The 16916-nt window shown below is 41.1% G+C and overlaps 1 protein-coding gene across 1 annotated transcript in view; it reads left to right on the top strand.

The window, feature by feature from the left end:
• The first annotated feature begins 7122 nt into the window (after positions 1–7122).
• The window catches only part of snu (ABC-type transporter snustorr), a 102334-nt gene continuing 92540 nt past the window's right edge, over positions 7123–16916 (top strand). Inside the window, exon 1 of the mRNA XM_071585355.1 lies at positions 7123–8458. Within this exon, the coding sequence (XP_071441456.1) occupies positions 8448–8458 (11 nt within the window). The 5' untranslated portion in view covers positions 7123–8447. The remainder of the gene's footprint in view (positions 8459–16916) is intronic.

Raw genomic sequence — 16916 nt, 5'->3', positions numbered from 1 at the left:
TAAATCTTATGCCGAATGACGCAGAATAGTCATGTCTCCATGTACGTCATTTGTAGACATCCTTAAAAGAGATTAGTACCGAAGTTCTACCATCTAAAAGAATGAGTAATTTTGTTTATGAATTATCAATCCCAAAAATTCCTAAGGCCAAACGTTTCCCTCCGAATAATAGGGTGGCCAATATGCATGATCGAGTGTCGTCACATGATATAGTAACGCATCGAATGCATTCGAATGGCCAGGAAACTTTAAATAAAAATATTTGGATTAAAATTTACGTCTTTAATACATCAACAATTTGCCTTATCTCACATGAACAAAAAATCACAATAGCTGGAATAGTCGGAAATGTACTGGCAAAGCAATGCGTAAGAATTGAAGGCCGATCAATGGCAATCGACACCAATCTAGTGCAGTGATCTTTCTTCGAGTTGAGCTCGGAGAGACTGCGTCATGAAAATTTCCGCTGCATGATTCCGAGATCAACGATCGGTGAGCGGGAATGGAATACTACAGCGGAGAAAGAAAATTGTTGCTTATGAAGGGCAATTTCGTTGAAATGTGCATTTTCTCGATTAGACAGTCGGTACGAATCAATTCGAGAGGGAATATGCTAGTCGGAGGATTATACCTGAGGAAATCAAGATGATTGGGTCACCCTTCACTCGGCAGTTACACACATCGAGCGAGGCTGACCCGAGAGGTCCACCTTTCTCAGGGATCACCTTTCGACTGTGATTGGAAAACCCATCACACCGTTTCGATGAATTGTAAAGTCGTGACAATCGCTGATCATCGTAACTTGGAAGCGGAGCGTAATAAATATTAATCACTACTTGATCATTGTTACGAGCCTCGGAGTTGCGTGCGTCACTTATGTGATTGGAACGTCAATGACAGATGAGCGATTCGAAGTAAAAATATAATACAGACATTTTTCAGGTTAACTATTTTTTAAAGATTACATTCATCGTAAAATTTCGTCGTAGGGAAAATAATTCATCATTTTTGGACAAATTCCATTTTCACAGCATTTACAAACTATGCTGCAATTAATGGCCCAGGAAATTCTGGAAATTAAAAATTAAAGTGAAAGATTTCAGTGATGTATTGAGCATGAAATTTTATTATCAGAAGATTCATCAGTAAGAAAGTCTGGACTATATGCGAAGTGGAAATTGGTCATAGCATAAGTTCATATTTGGAATGTCTTTAGTGTATCGCACCGTCCTGATCCCGATCATGGGAAACCAGCATTCCAAATAATATTCGACTGAGGCGAAGAACGGGACAGTTCCCGCGGAGTGAGAATTCGGGGCAGAGCTTGATGAGTGACTTTAACAGTAAACGACCGTTAAGGCACGTGCAGTGAGGAGAAGACTCATTTACGCCGCCTTTCTTCTATCTAAATGATCTGAACCTCTGCACTCGTCAAGTTCTAATTATTGATCCCATAATCGTTTGAAACCCTATCCCACCAATTCTAATGCATAACTTTGAAGTAGGCAGTTAATTGTGTTAAGTCAAAATCATGTTGAGATCTTCGGGAACCTTCCCCAAGAGTAAGGTTATTTCCTCTCTTCCCTTAAGACGGTTCCTAAATGAAATGTATTTTTGTTCTTATAATAGTGCAGATTGAAAATTTCAAACTTTCGACCTTCTCTGCAGAGCACGAGGGCCACTTTCTCTCCCCAAACCTGGTTTAATTCTTTGGTTTCAATGGGACTGGCCAGAAATGGGAGTGAAACAAAGTCGTTTGTCAAAACTGGTAATTCAATTGTAATTTTAGATTCAGGCCACGTTTAATGTGCGTTCGTATGTTTTAATTTGCAAACCGCTCACTTATTTGTTCTCTCCTTTGACTCTTCTCCGTAATACATCTCCAAAATGCTCTGAAACGTGTCGTGCAGCATTACGGAATATTGTGCAGTGCTAACAACTTTGCAAAACGCTTTTCAAGGCATACTAAACTGGTGCATAACGCAGACACCGGTGTTTATTAAAGGTAGCAACCGACTGCTTCGATTATTCCACGCTGTGCGACGGTCAACGATCGGGGCTAAAGAAATAATTTTGGTAAAAATTCATACACTTAAAAATTTTAATTTTATTGGCGTGCAGTATGAGAGCCAGGTGGAGAAGTAATCTTGAAGTTAAAATGATACAAGTGAATAACAAAAGTTTCTGCTCGATCAATATATCGGTGGGGATCGAGATGGTGCGGGGGCTAACGTACTGGCTTCCCACCCTGAGGGCGCGGGTTCAAATCCCGGCGGTGTTGAATATTTTTCAGAGGTATCTCGATCCCTACTTGAGGTGCCTTGTGGAGGGCACTTTGAGTGAGTACGCCGTCCGTCGGATGGGACGTTAAGCCGCGCACCCCTTGGCGCCTTTCGTAAAGAGTAGGCTAATGCCGACGCCGGGTTTCTCTCCACCCTTCATCCTTTCCTGTCCTTCCCCTATGGCGCAAATTACCTTAGCTGTCGGTCGCCTCCCCTCAAAACTACTACTCAATATATCGGTTGTCTCTTTATTAGGCATTTCCGAATTCCGTCCTATCAGGATTTATACAAAAGCCATACCATTCTGGGAAATAGAACCAATTTATGGACGAATGGTCGAGCTCGTTTACAGCCGAAACAACTGGACAGGTAAATGTAATTTGGGCATAGAAATAAACTTAAGAAAGGCAACGCCATGGTAAATAATAAAGATAAAGGCATGGTTAATTATTGTAAATGTACGTATATGCATAGAGTAGGTCGGTCAAATGATCTCTAATAAATGTTTTGACGTTACCTTTTTATCTTTTACAGTATGAAATTTAAGACTTCACAGCAATGGCTCTGCTAACTCTCTCTATTAAATTTGTTTGGTTAGCAATACCCTTTTGCTGTTCTCGTTAAACTTTTGAGATTGTTATTCTTATTTTACTATTAAAATAAGTCTTTGGAGTGCCTACCCGCTTGTAAGACTAATATTATTGAAGTACTAAACCTTGCAAGTACTTGGTAATATAATATCCGGTACTTATTGTCAGGTAGTCAGTTTTTCAAAAAGCTGATTGTCGAAACTGACCAGTCCACATTGCAGTATTTGAAAACGATCCGGCGGTGTACGGAAATTTCATATACATATGCAGTTTGATTTCCATATTCATTGCAGCATGTAGAATTACGTATTTTATTTTCACGTTGGCACTAGTTTTCGGAAATTTTTCATCCTGAATTCCGTTTTACTAACACGGAGGGAAGCATAAGTTTAATCTACGTCTTTAGATGAATATAATTTGAGCTTTGTATGGAAAATAATTAAATCACAAGGAAATGAGTCGGAGGTTGATTTAAAATGTTTGCAACTCTGCCTTTTTGCCTTTTGCCTGTTTTTTTGTTTTTATATGTTGATGCAGTGATGAAGACTGCTTTGCTCTGGAAGGTATAGCGGGGTTCATCAAAAGTTTGGCAGACTATTTGTGGGGCAACATGTTTATTCCGACTGTAATCATCGAATAAATTGAATCTCGTCATTTTTACGGTTAGACCACTGCTAAAAGTGATTTTTAGTATGATAATACGCCGAGATGAGAAGCAAAAGTTGTTCCCTACGTATTAACGGGCATAAACGTACATAGATGGACAACCTTCGGGAAGTCCGTCTGGCTAATATCCACCTGATAGCTTAAGAAAAATTCTGCCACGAGATCTTGCGTAGGAGCGAACTGACACCTCGGTCTGGGATTTCCTTGCATCCATGGAGAGCGGAAAAAAATAAACCGTGGATTCCCGTTGAAGTCAATAAAAAAAGCCAACAATAAACTCGCGTCTCGAGAAGAATTTACGATTGAAAACTGAGGATATTGCATGTTACAAGGCAGTCGGGAAATTCTCCTGGCAGAGGAAACTCCAAGTAGAGATATGATAGGTTAGCCCCATGGCATAAGATAGTTGGCTCTTCACTGATCGATATTGACTCCGTTAAAAGTTACTGTTGCGGCATCTCCCGCAGTTTCTTTGGAATTTGATCGATATTTATTGAATGAAAACCTAAATCGACTCACCGAGGAAGTTAAATCGTGTGCAAGTGTTCAAAACTACCAACAAACGAAGGTAGACTACGGTTTTCTACGAACATTCATATAATTACTGATGATTGAATGTATTGATGATGTACATGCTTGAAGTGATGAATAGATAAACATGTCAATGTATGCTGATCTGATATGAACGATTTTGCGTAAAATATCGAACTCTGATGATGACTAGGACAAGAGATACTCCTTTCGAGTATCGAATCAGTCTACGGTCGATGGTGAATTCGTGCATGAGTGTTTACGATTCTGAATTAACCTTCCAAGTGACTCCAGTAAGAGTAACCCACGTTGGTAATCGCCTGAACTTTTCAATCTCTACGTGCCGAGTGAATAGAAAGTCTATTGCGGCGCACTTAAAAATTTCGCACCACAAGGCCTTTGCCTCGAGGGGTAAAACTGTGTTTACCGCAGTAGTGTGACGACAACGGACGTCAGTTCAATCGATGGCTATTCATTCAAAATTATTCAATATACGCCCTAGTGTTGCGGATCGGAGACGGAGGGCGATGGAAGGGGGAACAGGGGGTCAGAACTGCAAATAAGTGTTGGCTGTTGGATTGAAACTCTTATGCTCCTAGATATTTACTCGGCTCGTGATTACTCGCTCGCGAAGAAGGGAAAAATATTCCCAGTTTGTTTCTTTCGATGAAACGAATTTTTTTAATAAAATGAAATTAAAGAGAAAAGAGGGTGGGTTTGCGTCAGTAAGCTGTGAAAATATGAATTAATTACCAGGAAAATATTCTGAAAATCAAAAATAAACCATTCAGGTCTTCTTCGAATATGCACTCACAATTACGAACATCACCCCATCGTCTCCCGTGAGTTCTCTGGGGAATATTGCACCTTTGGGAATGGGTAAAGAAAGCACCCATTTCATGAAAGGGTTCATTTCGCAAGAATTTAGTGATAACCTACGATATTCAACGAATAAATAGTCCTCCATAAAAAGGTATAAGGTACTTTGATTGAATTTAAGTAAATTTTCAAAATATAGAGACACAAATTTTATGTATGTGTATATGTATATATATAATTATATATATATATATATATATATATATATATATGTATGTATATATAAATAAATAAAAAAAATATATATATAAATAAATAATATATATATAAATAATATATATATATATAAATAAATATATATATATATATATATATATATATATATATATATATATATATATATATACCACGATTGTACGGAAAAACTCACACGAGCGGCACAATAATGGGCTGACACAATATAACACAAATAGAAAAGAATAGACACATTTAAAAGAACACTCACACGGTAAATTGTTCGAGCTTTCGGCCCTCTCAGAGGCCTTCTTCAAGAGAGACAAGAGAGTCTCTCTTGAAGAAGGCCTCTGAGAGGGCCGAAAGCTCGAACAATTTACCGTGTGAGTGTTCTTTTAAATGTGTCTATTCTTTTCTATTTGTGTTATATTGTGTCAGCCCATTATATATATATATATATATATATATATATATATATATATATATATATATATATATACACACACACATATATCCGGTCTAGGAAATATTTTTACACTCGTGATTTGCCTGATTCCGCCTTCCCCACCTCTACTGTGTTCGTCCTTTACGTGTGTTCCTATTCCCTTACCTTATATCTATTTCTATGTGAATGAGTATTTGTTCGCCGTTTGGCGGGATTTCGTGTTTGAATGTGTGTGTGTGTGTATATGTATATATATATATATTTCTACACACACATACATAAAATTTGAAGATGTACTCTCAAAGTAGCCGCTAATATGGCAATTAATGCGATTAGTTAAATTCAAGGAATTGAAATTTGCGACATTTAGCCAATAAAAATGGGAAGTAACCGAGGAATAATTCTCAAAGCTTAAGAAGTCAGTATTTCTTGGATTTAGTAAAAGAGGATAAACTCACAATGCTCTAAAAGCGATAATTATCGATGTCAAGGACGTAATCAATCATTGACAGCGGCCTAGTTCAATTCGTGAAGTTACACCTTACGTCCAGTGTGGTGATCTAATTAATATGAAATTGGTTGTCTCAGTTGCTGCTCGGAAACTCCAGGTTTGCCTCAGGTTGTCTCCGCCTGACACCTTACCTCCTTACCTCAAAACTTGATGGAAGGAAAATTTCATCGTCGGCGAATGAGGCGACCGCACCATTTATCGCTTACCAACTTAGGCAACCCCGCATCAGCAAATAATTGTTGCCGTTCCATCATTGCCCTCAGTTTGGGAGCCAAATTACAATATATGCTGCGGGGTGACAATGAAAAACCACCCGATCACTGGCTACGCCTCTCCCGTGTGATTTCCCGGTCGACAGAATTACTATGGTAAACACGCGTGAGGCGTGCGAAAGGAGTTGACCCATATCCACCCCGAAAGTGTGCTTTGACGCGCCGGCGGCGGGCTGAGTGCTTCGCCTAAGCCACCGAACCGCTCGACTACAGCGACTCCCCGTCATCGATTGGCGAATTAACATCCATTCATTTTTTTCCCTCGGAAAGAAGGAGAGAGAGAGCGGGATCGGAAACTGGATACTCGATGGGTTGTCATAAACTCAATCCTGAGAGCGCGGTGGGGAGCGATTGGTTTACGGGAATCCGCGGCGAAGGATCGCGCTCATGAAGAACAACTCGGATCGCGGCGCCTGCATGAGTGATCGCGGGGGTGGGGGTGAGAAGGGCTATTAAAAGGATGCGCTCGCAAGAAGAGAGGGTGGAGGGGGTTCGACGTTTAAGCCGTCCCGTGGTTTTGGGAGGGAGCGTAAATGAGGTGGCCGGGATGGGGTGGGGTAACCGGCGGGATTGCCGTAGCATCTCGGAGAGAGGCGTAGATATAAACGTCCAGCTTTGAGAAACACTATGGGGGTTGCACTGAGGAGGAGGGGGAACGGGGTGAGAGGTGGAGGAGAGGGGGAATGCGGCGCTGTTTGGACATTCGGGGGAGGAGGCGGAGGGAGGGGAGAGCGGGCGAGGTTGCGGTCGAGGTGGCGGCGGCGTGCGTGCGTGCGACCGCACCGAGTGTGCGACGGGAGAGGGATGGGAAGGGCGGAGCGCGCGGACGAGGAGTCCAGTGTGTCTTGAGCGCTCAAGGAGACCAGAAGCGCGGAAAGAGGAAGAAAAGGGAGTGCAAGAAGTCGGGAGGAGAGATTTTTTTTTTCATTTCGGTCCGGGCGAGAGAGCGAGAAAGGAGCCGAGGGGGTGGGGGAGTGTTGTCCGATCTGAAAGAGAGAGTGTTTTTCGGGGGTGCTGGATATCAGGGGAGCGCCGCTCGCCAGTCATTCGTGTTTTCGGCGTGCGCCAAGCTCCGGCGACGATCTCGACCCGCGTCCCTCCCGGAGCGAAGAACGCGGGTTCGTCCTCCGAACCAGACAGCATATCCAACCGGCATCACTTGCCGAGTCTCCGGCATGACTTGCAGTCGCGCAGTATCTCATCGGAGCTGATCTGGGGAGTGCAATCCCATCGGTAATAAGGAGCGAGCTGACGGAAGGCGATCGACGTTGTTGTCACCGGTAGAGACACAAAAGTGCTGACATTATCAAGAGCACGGTGACAAGTTCACGAGCGCTTCCTAGTCGACTGTTTTCCCAAGTAAAGTGACTCACTTCCGTTCTGTATTCGCGAAAAAGGTTCCGATTCCCGTGGAATAAAACGCGAAGAACGCTTGTATTGGATATCATTTTGAATATAATTTTTTGAGGCCGAGGAGAACCAACCCACGACGAGAGGAAACGGACGCGGTGTCCCTGAACAATTCTTCATTTATTCAGAGAGAGGAGGCCGCCCTGGTGATCAGAACTCGCGTGATCTTGACGCACTGCCCGAGGAAAACATTCAGAGCCAATCTCAGCGACACGACGCAGGTCGAGACCAAACGAATATTATTGGTGAAACTGTTTTTCGTTTGAGCGTTACCGTGTTGGATGAATAAGCGACATTAAGTGACAAGAGGTGTCAAGTGTTTTTATCCCGTAGCACTCAAAAATAAAGGAGTGGGCACTACACTTAAACGGATAAGTTCGCGGAAGAGTAGAGATACAGAGACGGAGGAAGCGGCTAGGTGGTGGAAGAAGAGAAAGTGAAGAGAGGCAGGGGAAGTTGGTGTGCGGTGTGCTCGGTAATATTGCTTGTGCCGTGAGTGGTAGACAAGACATCGCCGACGGGAGAGAGAGGGAGCCAGAGGATCGTCGCAGTTTTTGAGCGTTGGATAGGCGTAGGATTTTAAAGGAGGTGCCCGCAAACACGACGTCGGCCACCAGGTGATCGAGAGAAGCTAATTCGACAGCAAGCCATCTGGAACCTGACGATCGACGGCAATCAACCGCCGACATGCTCATAACGTAAGTCCGAACCTGTTTTCGCTCGTTCGAGAGAAAATAGCGAAAGAGAGAGAGAGACGGTTAGGGAAAAAAATACACGTGGAATTAAAACTCTCGATTTCGTCCGCGGACCGAAACTTTCTATTTTAGATGCCCGCGCGCGATCGAGGATAGCGTTTCAACCCCGAGGTATTTATTCCCGTGTATATTTTTTTCTCGAAGCTGGCGGGGAGTGAAAAAATAAGCGTTTGCGAGCAGACTTTAATGTTCTAGTTTCCACGCGAGAGGCAAATGCAATGCGACCTAAAACGAGCGCGCGTTGCTCACGTGTCGTACCTTCTCGCAAACTCGGAAAAAGACAGTGGTTTATACATGTAGCGATAAAGTCGATTTCCAAGAGTTCGCGCAGTCGAAATATCAGCGGCGGGTGAATAGATGACGTGACCTTCCTGTGGATTTACACAATCAGGGAATCGCGACTACTTCGTGGAAAATTTTGTTTGCTCAGCATCGGTAACTTAAAATCCTAGTGTTTTGTACAACAAAGTAATGGACTTAAAACGGATGTTATAGTTTCTCCGTAGTCGGTGTATAAGTTCGACTTGCATCATAAATGCTGTACCTAGATATTCGCGAAATTTTAAATAAGTTTTCATTTGTTCTAGTTCATCTGTTTTATTCTATTCGCTCTCTTCTTGCGCCATGGAATTCGGCCTTATTTCCTTCTGATGGACTACCAGAATAAGTCTCGTGCAAGAGGCTTGCCGTAAAAAGAAAGTTGTAATCCGTTGAACCCGTTGGAATATATCTGTTTTATGACGGCTAAAGTTGAGTATGCTGGAGTGGGAAAATTATCTGTTCTTTTAGTTAAACAAATGTTAAGCCGAAAATGAATTGTCAATCCCTTCTTAACAATAATTAGTTTTGCATCTCGTGCGTTAAACTGAGGCTTAGCTATGTTTGGCAGAGGATGAGCTGACTCTGTTCGATGTCTGACTTGTACTTGTGAAAGGTAATATTTTCACAATGAGCTGAAAATAGAATGGTAAAATATATTTTTTTACGGAGTTTAAACTAAAACAACCAACTCTGTGAGGATCGTATTCATATTCAAATAAGTATCGATCCGTCTCAAAACACGAAATTACTTGAAAATAAAATGGTAAAATTTGAAAAAAAATAAGGCATGTTATTAAGTGTAACCCCATAAATGAGTTCCAATGACTCGTATAAAATGAGAATAACGGACAAAAAGTGTGATTTGAGTATCGTGGATTGTTAGTCATTACACTGCCAACTCTTGACATATGTACCCATTGATTTAGCGAGGACGTCTGCTGTCTCACCCTACGATTATTATGACATTTATACTCTTTCTTTCATTGACAACGAAGATAGCTAAAAATGTACTAGTCGGCATATGCTTGCCAAATAGTGAGTCCCTTAGTGTATATTACAGCGCTATGCAAATAAGTACTCCCTGACTCAATATTTTTCTCATTGGGATTTGACCCTCAAATTTAAGTTCACGAGGTCACACTGCCTTCCTTTGAGTTCGAACCATTCATGTAGGCGTTTATACCATACATCGTAGAGAAGGTCCTAAGCCTTCAATTATCGAAGGTTACTCGGGAGTTATTTCCCCTCCACTTCACAGATTAAGGTCACAAAACAGTCTTCCTTACTGTTGACCTCTGATATGATAATTCTAAGGTCTGGATTCTCCCCTTTTTTGAGTAATTCTTGCTTAAACAATTCACTCAGCCTCTGAGAGGTGCTGTCGTGAGTAATTTCCCACTAAAATCCTTCCGATCCGTTTCAAAAACATTGTCTATAATAGACTTGTTGCATGATTTTGCGGTGAATAATAAGAGGTATAATTTATCATTGTTTAGACCAACTTTGGAGTACACATACAGTATTTGGAACCCGCAAGGAAATATTTTAAGCAAACTATAATAGTATCCAGTCTAAAAACAATCTTCTGCGTGTTGTGATACATAACAAGTATTACGAGTAGAAAGTTGAGTGTAACGGTGGTCTTAAGATAAATTAGGCGGTAGAAAACCTTGTCACTAAGTGTGCAAACGAGACCATAGATGTGAAAAAGTTTCATGTAACTCGCGTTTAATTCTGACATTATAAAAACAAAACTGAATAAAAAACGATGAATGTAGTATTTATGCGGGAAATTCGAAAAAAAATGTTTGCCTCCGGTTTGAATCCGAATGTTTCCTTGACATCGATGGGATTGTTGGAATTTGATTATTCAGATGACAGACCCGAACCCCCGTCGATCAATCGTTCAGTCGGAGAGTTAACTTAATAGGAATTGCGAATATTGGAGAAGGTATATGAAAACACTCGAAATTTTACTAAATTTTCTCCTTGATCTGAAGGAGACTCAAGGAGTAGTAGTCTCTCCTCGAACTCGAGGGAAGAACTCGCGTCGTGTTAATAAAATGTCAGTAATAAGTGTTTTTCTATGCGTTGTCCCAAATAAGAGGAACAGACTCCCGTCGTGATATATTTTAAACCTCGTACTTCCCCCGCACGATTCGCAACCACATCCAAACCAAGCTTATTCATTCCAAAAATTTTCATCCGGATAACATAATTTCTTCGTTCACTCATTTTGCGCCTCGAATACATACACCTATGTCCACGATTACATAACCATAAGCCGGTGTACTAATACCCGACCCACCGCTGTGGCAGATCACGGAGTATGACGTACATGCAGATGTATTACGCAGAACCCGGATACCTCTCTGGTTTTCACACGTCCCGCGTGTGGGGGGGCGCTGGGACCGGTCTCCAGTCTGTGGACCACGAGGCGGGCTTCCTCCCGCGACCGCCCGACGTGGAGGAGTGGGCGATTTTTCGACAGGGACTCTCGGGGTCGACTTCCGCGAGGAACCGGAGGAAGTTCGGGCGGCCCGTCCTCCGGGAAGGCGCGGCGGCGGATTTCCCCTTCCTCGAGGGCGGAGGCGGGAAGGACTCTCACTTGAGAAGGGCGACCCAATCCCAAGCCCAAAACGCTAGGGCGGCCTTCGCGGCATTCATTCATCACGCCACTGACGCTATCTTAGGAAAAAAAGCGCTTGAAAATTTTTTTACCGTAATTGAGCGAAGTCCCTTTTACAACACTCAGAGGTTTGCGTCTCAAGGGGGGTAAAAAGCTTCTTGAGTATGCAAATCGTTGCATCTCAATCGTAGGAACTCCCTGAGGAAGGTTGCTGGCACGTGCCGGGAGGGACGTGGTGGTTGAGAAATACGCACGATGGGGGTTTTTCCCCCCAAGTCATTTTTCTATTGAACGATGTAACTACCAATACTATTTTTGGAATGCAGCTCAAGTCGCAGTCCTTATACGTGTAGAAATATTCATCCAGGATATTTCATGTGCTCGTTTTTGCCAGAATGACGTTTTTTAAATGATGTAGGATGTGTTACGACAGCCTGAACCCGAAGGTTAATTTCGACACACTATGCTCCATAGCTTGTGGATTTCAAATGATCTGGACACGAAGGACTGCTGTACAAGTATTGAATTTATACTTGTATTCCTTATTCCGGCTCCGGTTTTCTAAATCATCATGGTCAGCATCCCGATGTCTACCCAATAGGCTGGGTATCGAATATGAAATCGGTGCCATTCCGTATAATATAGGGTTTGACGCCCCTTCCACAGGAATCAAGTCGAAGGTGGGTTTCGATAAAAGAGGGTGCAAATCAACCTGAGTGAAATCTTAGGCCAATGCAATTGGCACACACTTTTTCGTCATAAAAGTATAAATGAGTATTAATATACCACTGACCTTAGACGAATTCCAATCACCTTTTGTCTTACAAATTGGGTTCGATGTTAACATTCGAGTAACGATCCCTACCAACTGAGCATTTAGCGCCCTTGTACTCAATTACATCCCTGCAGTCGTATTCCCTCGCTAAGACTTCGATTGCTTTGCCCACCAGCTAATTAATCACATCATTGAGTAAAGCAATTTTTCTTGTCATATCCAAAAATATTCTCGTTTTAGTTTTTTTTCATGTTGAACAATAAAGGGATAGAATTGTACAAAAAATTAAAAGAACACAAACTCGATCCGTCTCTTTGAGTAGGGCAATTATTTGGTTGGGCGACAGAGGACTCTTACAGACCGCAGTACGCCCGGGAAAGCTTCATTTTGAGGAATTCCCCACAGCGCTCTATCGAATGTAGCGGAGGACTCTCCACTTTCCAAGCAATCGAATGTGAGCCGAGGGAAATACTTCACGAGAAATCTTTCCGAGCTCCAAGTTGGACTGAGGTGTAAGCGGAAAGACTTGCGAAAATCAAGAGGCATCGCTCTCTGTAATTCATTTGTTTGAAAACAGGTTCTGGCGCCAAATGGACCTACGTTCGGTGGTGGATATGTATTTCTGCGTATGCGCCGAAAATGTTTTGATCAATTATTCGGTATCAGCTCCGACGAATTCAATCAGTTTACACTCTAGGTGAACGTGCTTATTCTACAGGACGTCTGTGTTTACGCTATGAAATCACCTCCCGTCTGGATAGGAGCCCTTAAACATAGTTGCATTTCAAAATCAGTAAATAAATGAAAAATTCCAAATTATCTTTTGGCATTCTTTTGACCCGAAATGATTGTTTTTTTTTTAATTTTCACTTAATATCTGAATCAAAAGTGTGACTATGGATTATTTTAATTTAAGTTATTGATACATGAAAATCATTTCCTACTGAAATATTGTTTAAGTACAAAAGATATTCTTTGATATGATAATATACGGCTGTAAAGTGGAAATTTATGATATGCATATAAGATACAGATATAGTATGTACGTATGTGCATTATAAGCCGCTTCTTCCTCGAAGTGGTTTATATATTGAGTTAATCTGCATATATTTAAAGTATGTGCAGGTAGCATTTTATTATTATTGTTATATTCATGATTTACTATTATTTTTGCTTGAAAGGTTTATGACATTATCTCTAATATATAAATACTGTTACACGGAATAATTAATCAAAACGACCGCAATGTCATGACATTGTTTTAAAACTGTACCTCTACGTTAAAAATAAGGAATGTATGAATTTATGTGATACGCAATGAAATTTTATGCATCAATTTATTCATCAAAGTAATATAATTCCGTTGATGAAAATTCTACCTTGAATGAAATACGCCAATTTCCACTTTATACTTTAACGTTATGGCGATGAATTCACTTGACGGTATCGATTTCTCACCTCCATCGAATCGAAATTGAACGATAAGGGGGACGTAGTCCATCGTGGTATTTGTTTGTTGACGGGACGAAGAGCTGGAGGGGGGGGGGCTTCGTGGAGGTTTTCGTGGAGAGATGGTGGCAGAATAAGGTAGCAGAGGAGTGGAGATGAGATTGCAGAGAGGACAGGGAGAGTTGGGGAGAGGTGGATTGGGAGGAGGAGGAGGAGAAATGCCCTGGTGAGGGCAGGGCGGGTTGAAATGAAGCAGTGACGGCACCGAGTGAAGTGGTCGGGAGAAAGGGGAAGACTTTCTCGCTTACGTCGACGTGGGCTCGCCTCGCCGATGCCATAGGGTTACGAAACGATCTCTCACTCTCTTTCACTCTCTTACCCGCTCAGCTGTTGCGGAGTTGTCGTCGTGTCTCGCTTCCAGGAAGCGCACCGAAATAGGTCCCAGATTTGTGTAAAACACGGACTTCGCATGAGGAGGCGAAGACGACGTGGTGAGCTTGCGTTAGGTCGGGGCTGACGGAGCGGGTAACTTATCGGTGAAGGTGGGGAATTGAATATTAGGAGTATATACGGTAACAAATTGGAATGGTGATTAGGTTGGCGGTAATGTTCACGGAATTATTTTTTACGTTATCGGTTAATCGGAGTTCAATTGAGTTAATCAATGTTTTGACAAGCTTTTTTTTAAAGCGTCCACGATATATCCCTCGCATTCGTGAGTTTCGAACATCCGTGAAAGTGTACGCAAATTTCACTTTCGCGACCTTCCGGAATCCAGTAGGAATTTTGCGAATTCAATCGGGGTGGCACCTTGAATTCTCCTCCGTGAATTTCTTTAGATTTCGAATTTCTTTTGGTAGGAATAACTTTTTGGAAACATACATGTTTGTCGAACCCATGAATTACACCTTCGCGAGAGTTTGTGCGCACGCTAGGATAGATGCTGAGAAGATTACTTTATTGATTAGATGAGTCCATCTTTCCCCAGTTCGTTGCGTCCATCCTCCCGTAGTGCTTTATTTTGTGCTTTCTACGATGGAAATATTCCCAACGCGTTGATTTCACGCCGAAACAAAAGTTTTCGTCACCCAACCAATACAAACAGCTTGTAAGAAACTAGATAAGTAGTGGCGGGATTTTATTTCCTTGTTGTGTTTACTCAAGACTCAAAGTTTCTAAATTAAAATTCCTACAGGATTCGCACTCCGCAGACATTACGAAACTAGCAACCTTGGCATGGCGTTCTTGTCTCTCGCGTGTTTGTTTGAGACTAATGGATTACGAAATAAATTCGTTGAATTAAAGTTAACTGCTTATTATGGATATGATAATGTATATAGTCATATTGGTAGATAGTATTTATATTTTTTGCTTTGCGTCTATGTTGTTTTATCTCATTTAAAACATCAAATTAAACGTAGGCAAAACGGGATGTGTTAATGTAATTTTGAATAAAGATATTAGTCTCGTTCAGCTGCGTGCAAATAATATTTGATCTTATTAAGCTCCTTAATTTAACATTTACATAACTCCATGTATAAATTGCAGATTTTCGGTATTTTTTATCCCTTCATCATTTCTTGACAACTCACTCGACTGCTGATTCATTGGGTCTCTACGCAGGCAGTATTCTACCTTAAGTATTTTATACCGGTAGTTCACGAGTAAATACCAAAGTTATTTTAATCAACCTTCCACGGCAGGCTTTCATTCGCGCATTCCAATGGAATTTTGCATGAGCTAGCGTATTCACGACGAGCGTTTTCTGTTCTAACTCCCGTTCTTTAATCCATGGCAACGTGATATGCATGGACTAATTTATCGCAGTAGCCAAATAGTAAATGACTCATGGTGAAGATCTAGCGACTATCTTCCATGAGTTTTAAAATATTTACGAGTATAATGTTCGCATTGATCCATTCCTCGGATAATTGACCAATTTTGGTCCATTAAAGCACAATAAACAACAGGATTAAATTGTAACTCAAACGTAAAAGGTTGAGCACATGTATCTGAGAATTCTTTCAGTAATAATAGTAATTTTTCTCTAGAAAAGTATTTATTTCTACAAAATGAATACTTAATTCGGTAGTGGAAAGTTGGCATTAATTCAGGCAGTATTGTGTTCCGTTTCCACTACATCACACCTTATTCTTCGCAAATAGCTCTCATTACTTGTTCATGTTCTATTTCACAATTTACTTACTTTAAGTCTTCGTGGATAACCCTCTTCTTAATTGTTTATTTTTTTCTTTTGCCAAATCTCTTTAATTTCCACCTGAGACTTTCATGGGACAAAACGTATGTAAGTGTACCGGATGATATGAATGGTAGAGAGCAAATGAGTTTTTAAAATAATAAAAAAATGTTGATACATTTTTCTTCTTTTATCATGGTCTACTATATAATCTTCAGAGTAGTGATTAAACATATTTGGTGAGATTAACTCTTCGAGAGTCTCTTTCTCCAAAGACCTGCGGAGAAATTCAGCGATCGTAAAAGAAATACCGGAATGGGAAAACCTCCTAAATTGAGTTGAGTAATTTCCTCCTGCTTCGGCATGACGATGTCTCCCTCGGAAGAAACTACTCGTACGAGCATGCTAGATTCCATCAAGCCTAGACTCCACTTGAACTGTAATTTAAATTAGATTCAATTGTATTATATTAATTTTAAGATATTCTGAATCTTATTTACTCTGAGGACACAAAAAAGATTGTAAATTATGAGATCATAAGTAAACATTTTAGTTGCCTTGAAGAGATATAAATATCTTCTCCGGTTGCATATTTTTGTTATATTTGCTTCTTGCGGTTCATAGTTGGGTCATTAGAAATAAATTTATTTATTTAGTTATTTACGTTTTGTTGGGAGGTAAAAATTATACATATCTATACATTTTTAAAGTTATCCAAACCATAGTTGCATATATGACCGATAGAAAGATTTGGCTTCCACGTTTTGCAAGACCGAAATTCTCTAAGATGTCGGCACTCAAACTAGAGTTTGTGGATTAGAGTTTAATATTTTGCGAGTGTCTCCCCCAACGAGCCCACACTTACTGTGCCGTAAGCACCAGATTTCTACTGTTATATAAGGCTACACTAGATATACAATGAAGGTTTCCCTTCCTACATGGCAACATCATGCATTGAATAGCTACGAAATGAAAAGTACTCAGCACACCTTCCAAGCATCGCAACTTTTGTGCCTTTATCTCATGCACA

Source organism: Hetaerina americana, unplaced genomic scaffold (genome assembly GCF_022747635.1).
Source record: "Hetaerina americana unplaced genomic scaffold, ioHetAmer1.1.p SCAF_2, whole genome shotgun sequence".
Taxonomy (NCBI): Eukaryota; Metazoa; Arthropoda; class Insecta; order Odonata; family Calopterygidae; genus Hetaerina; species Hetaerina americana.
The sequence above is the reverse complement of the archived record's forward strand: the minus strand, read 5'-3'. Positions and strand labels throughout refer to the sequence as shown.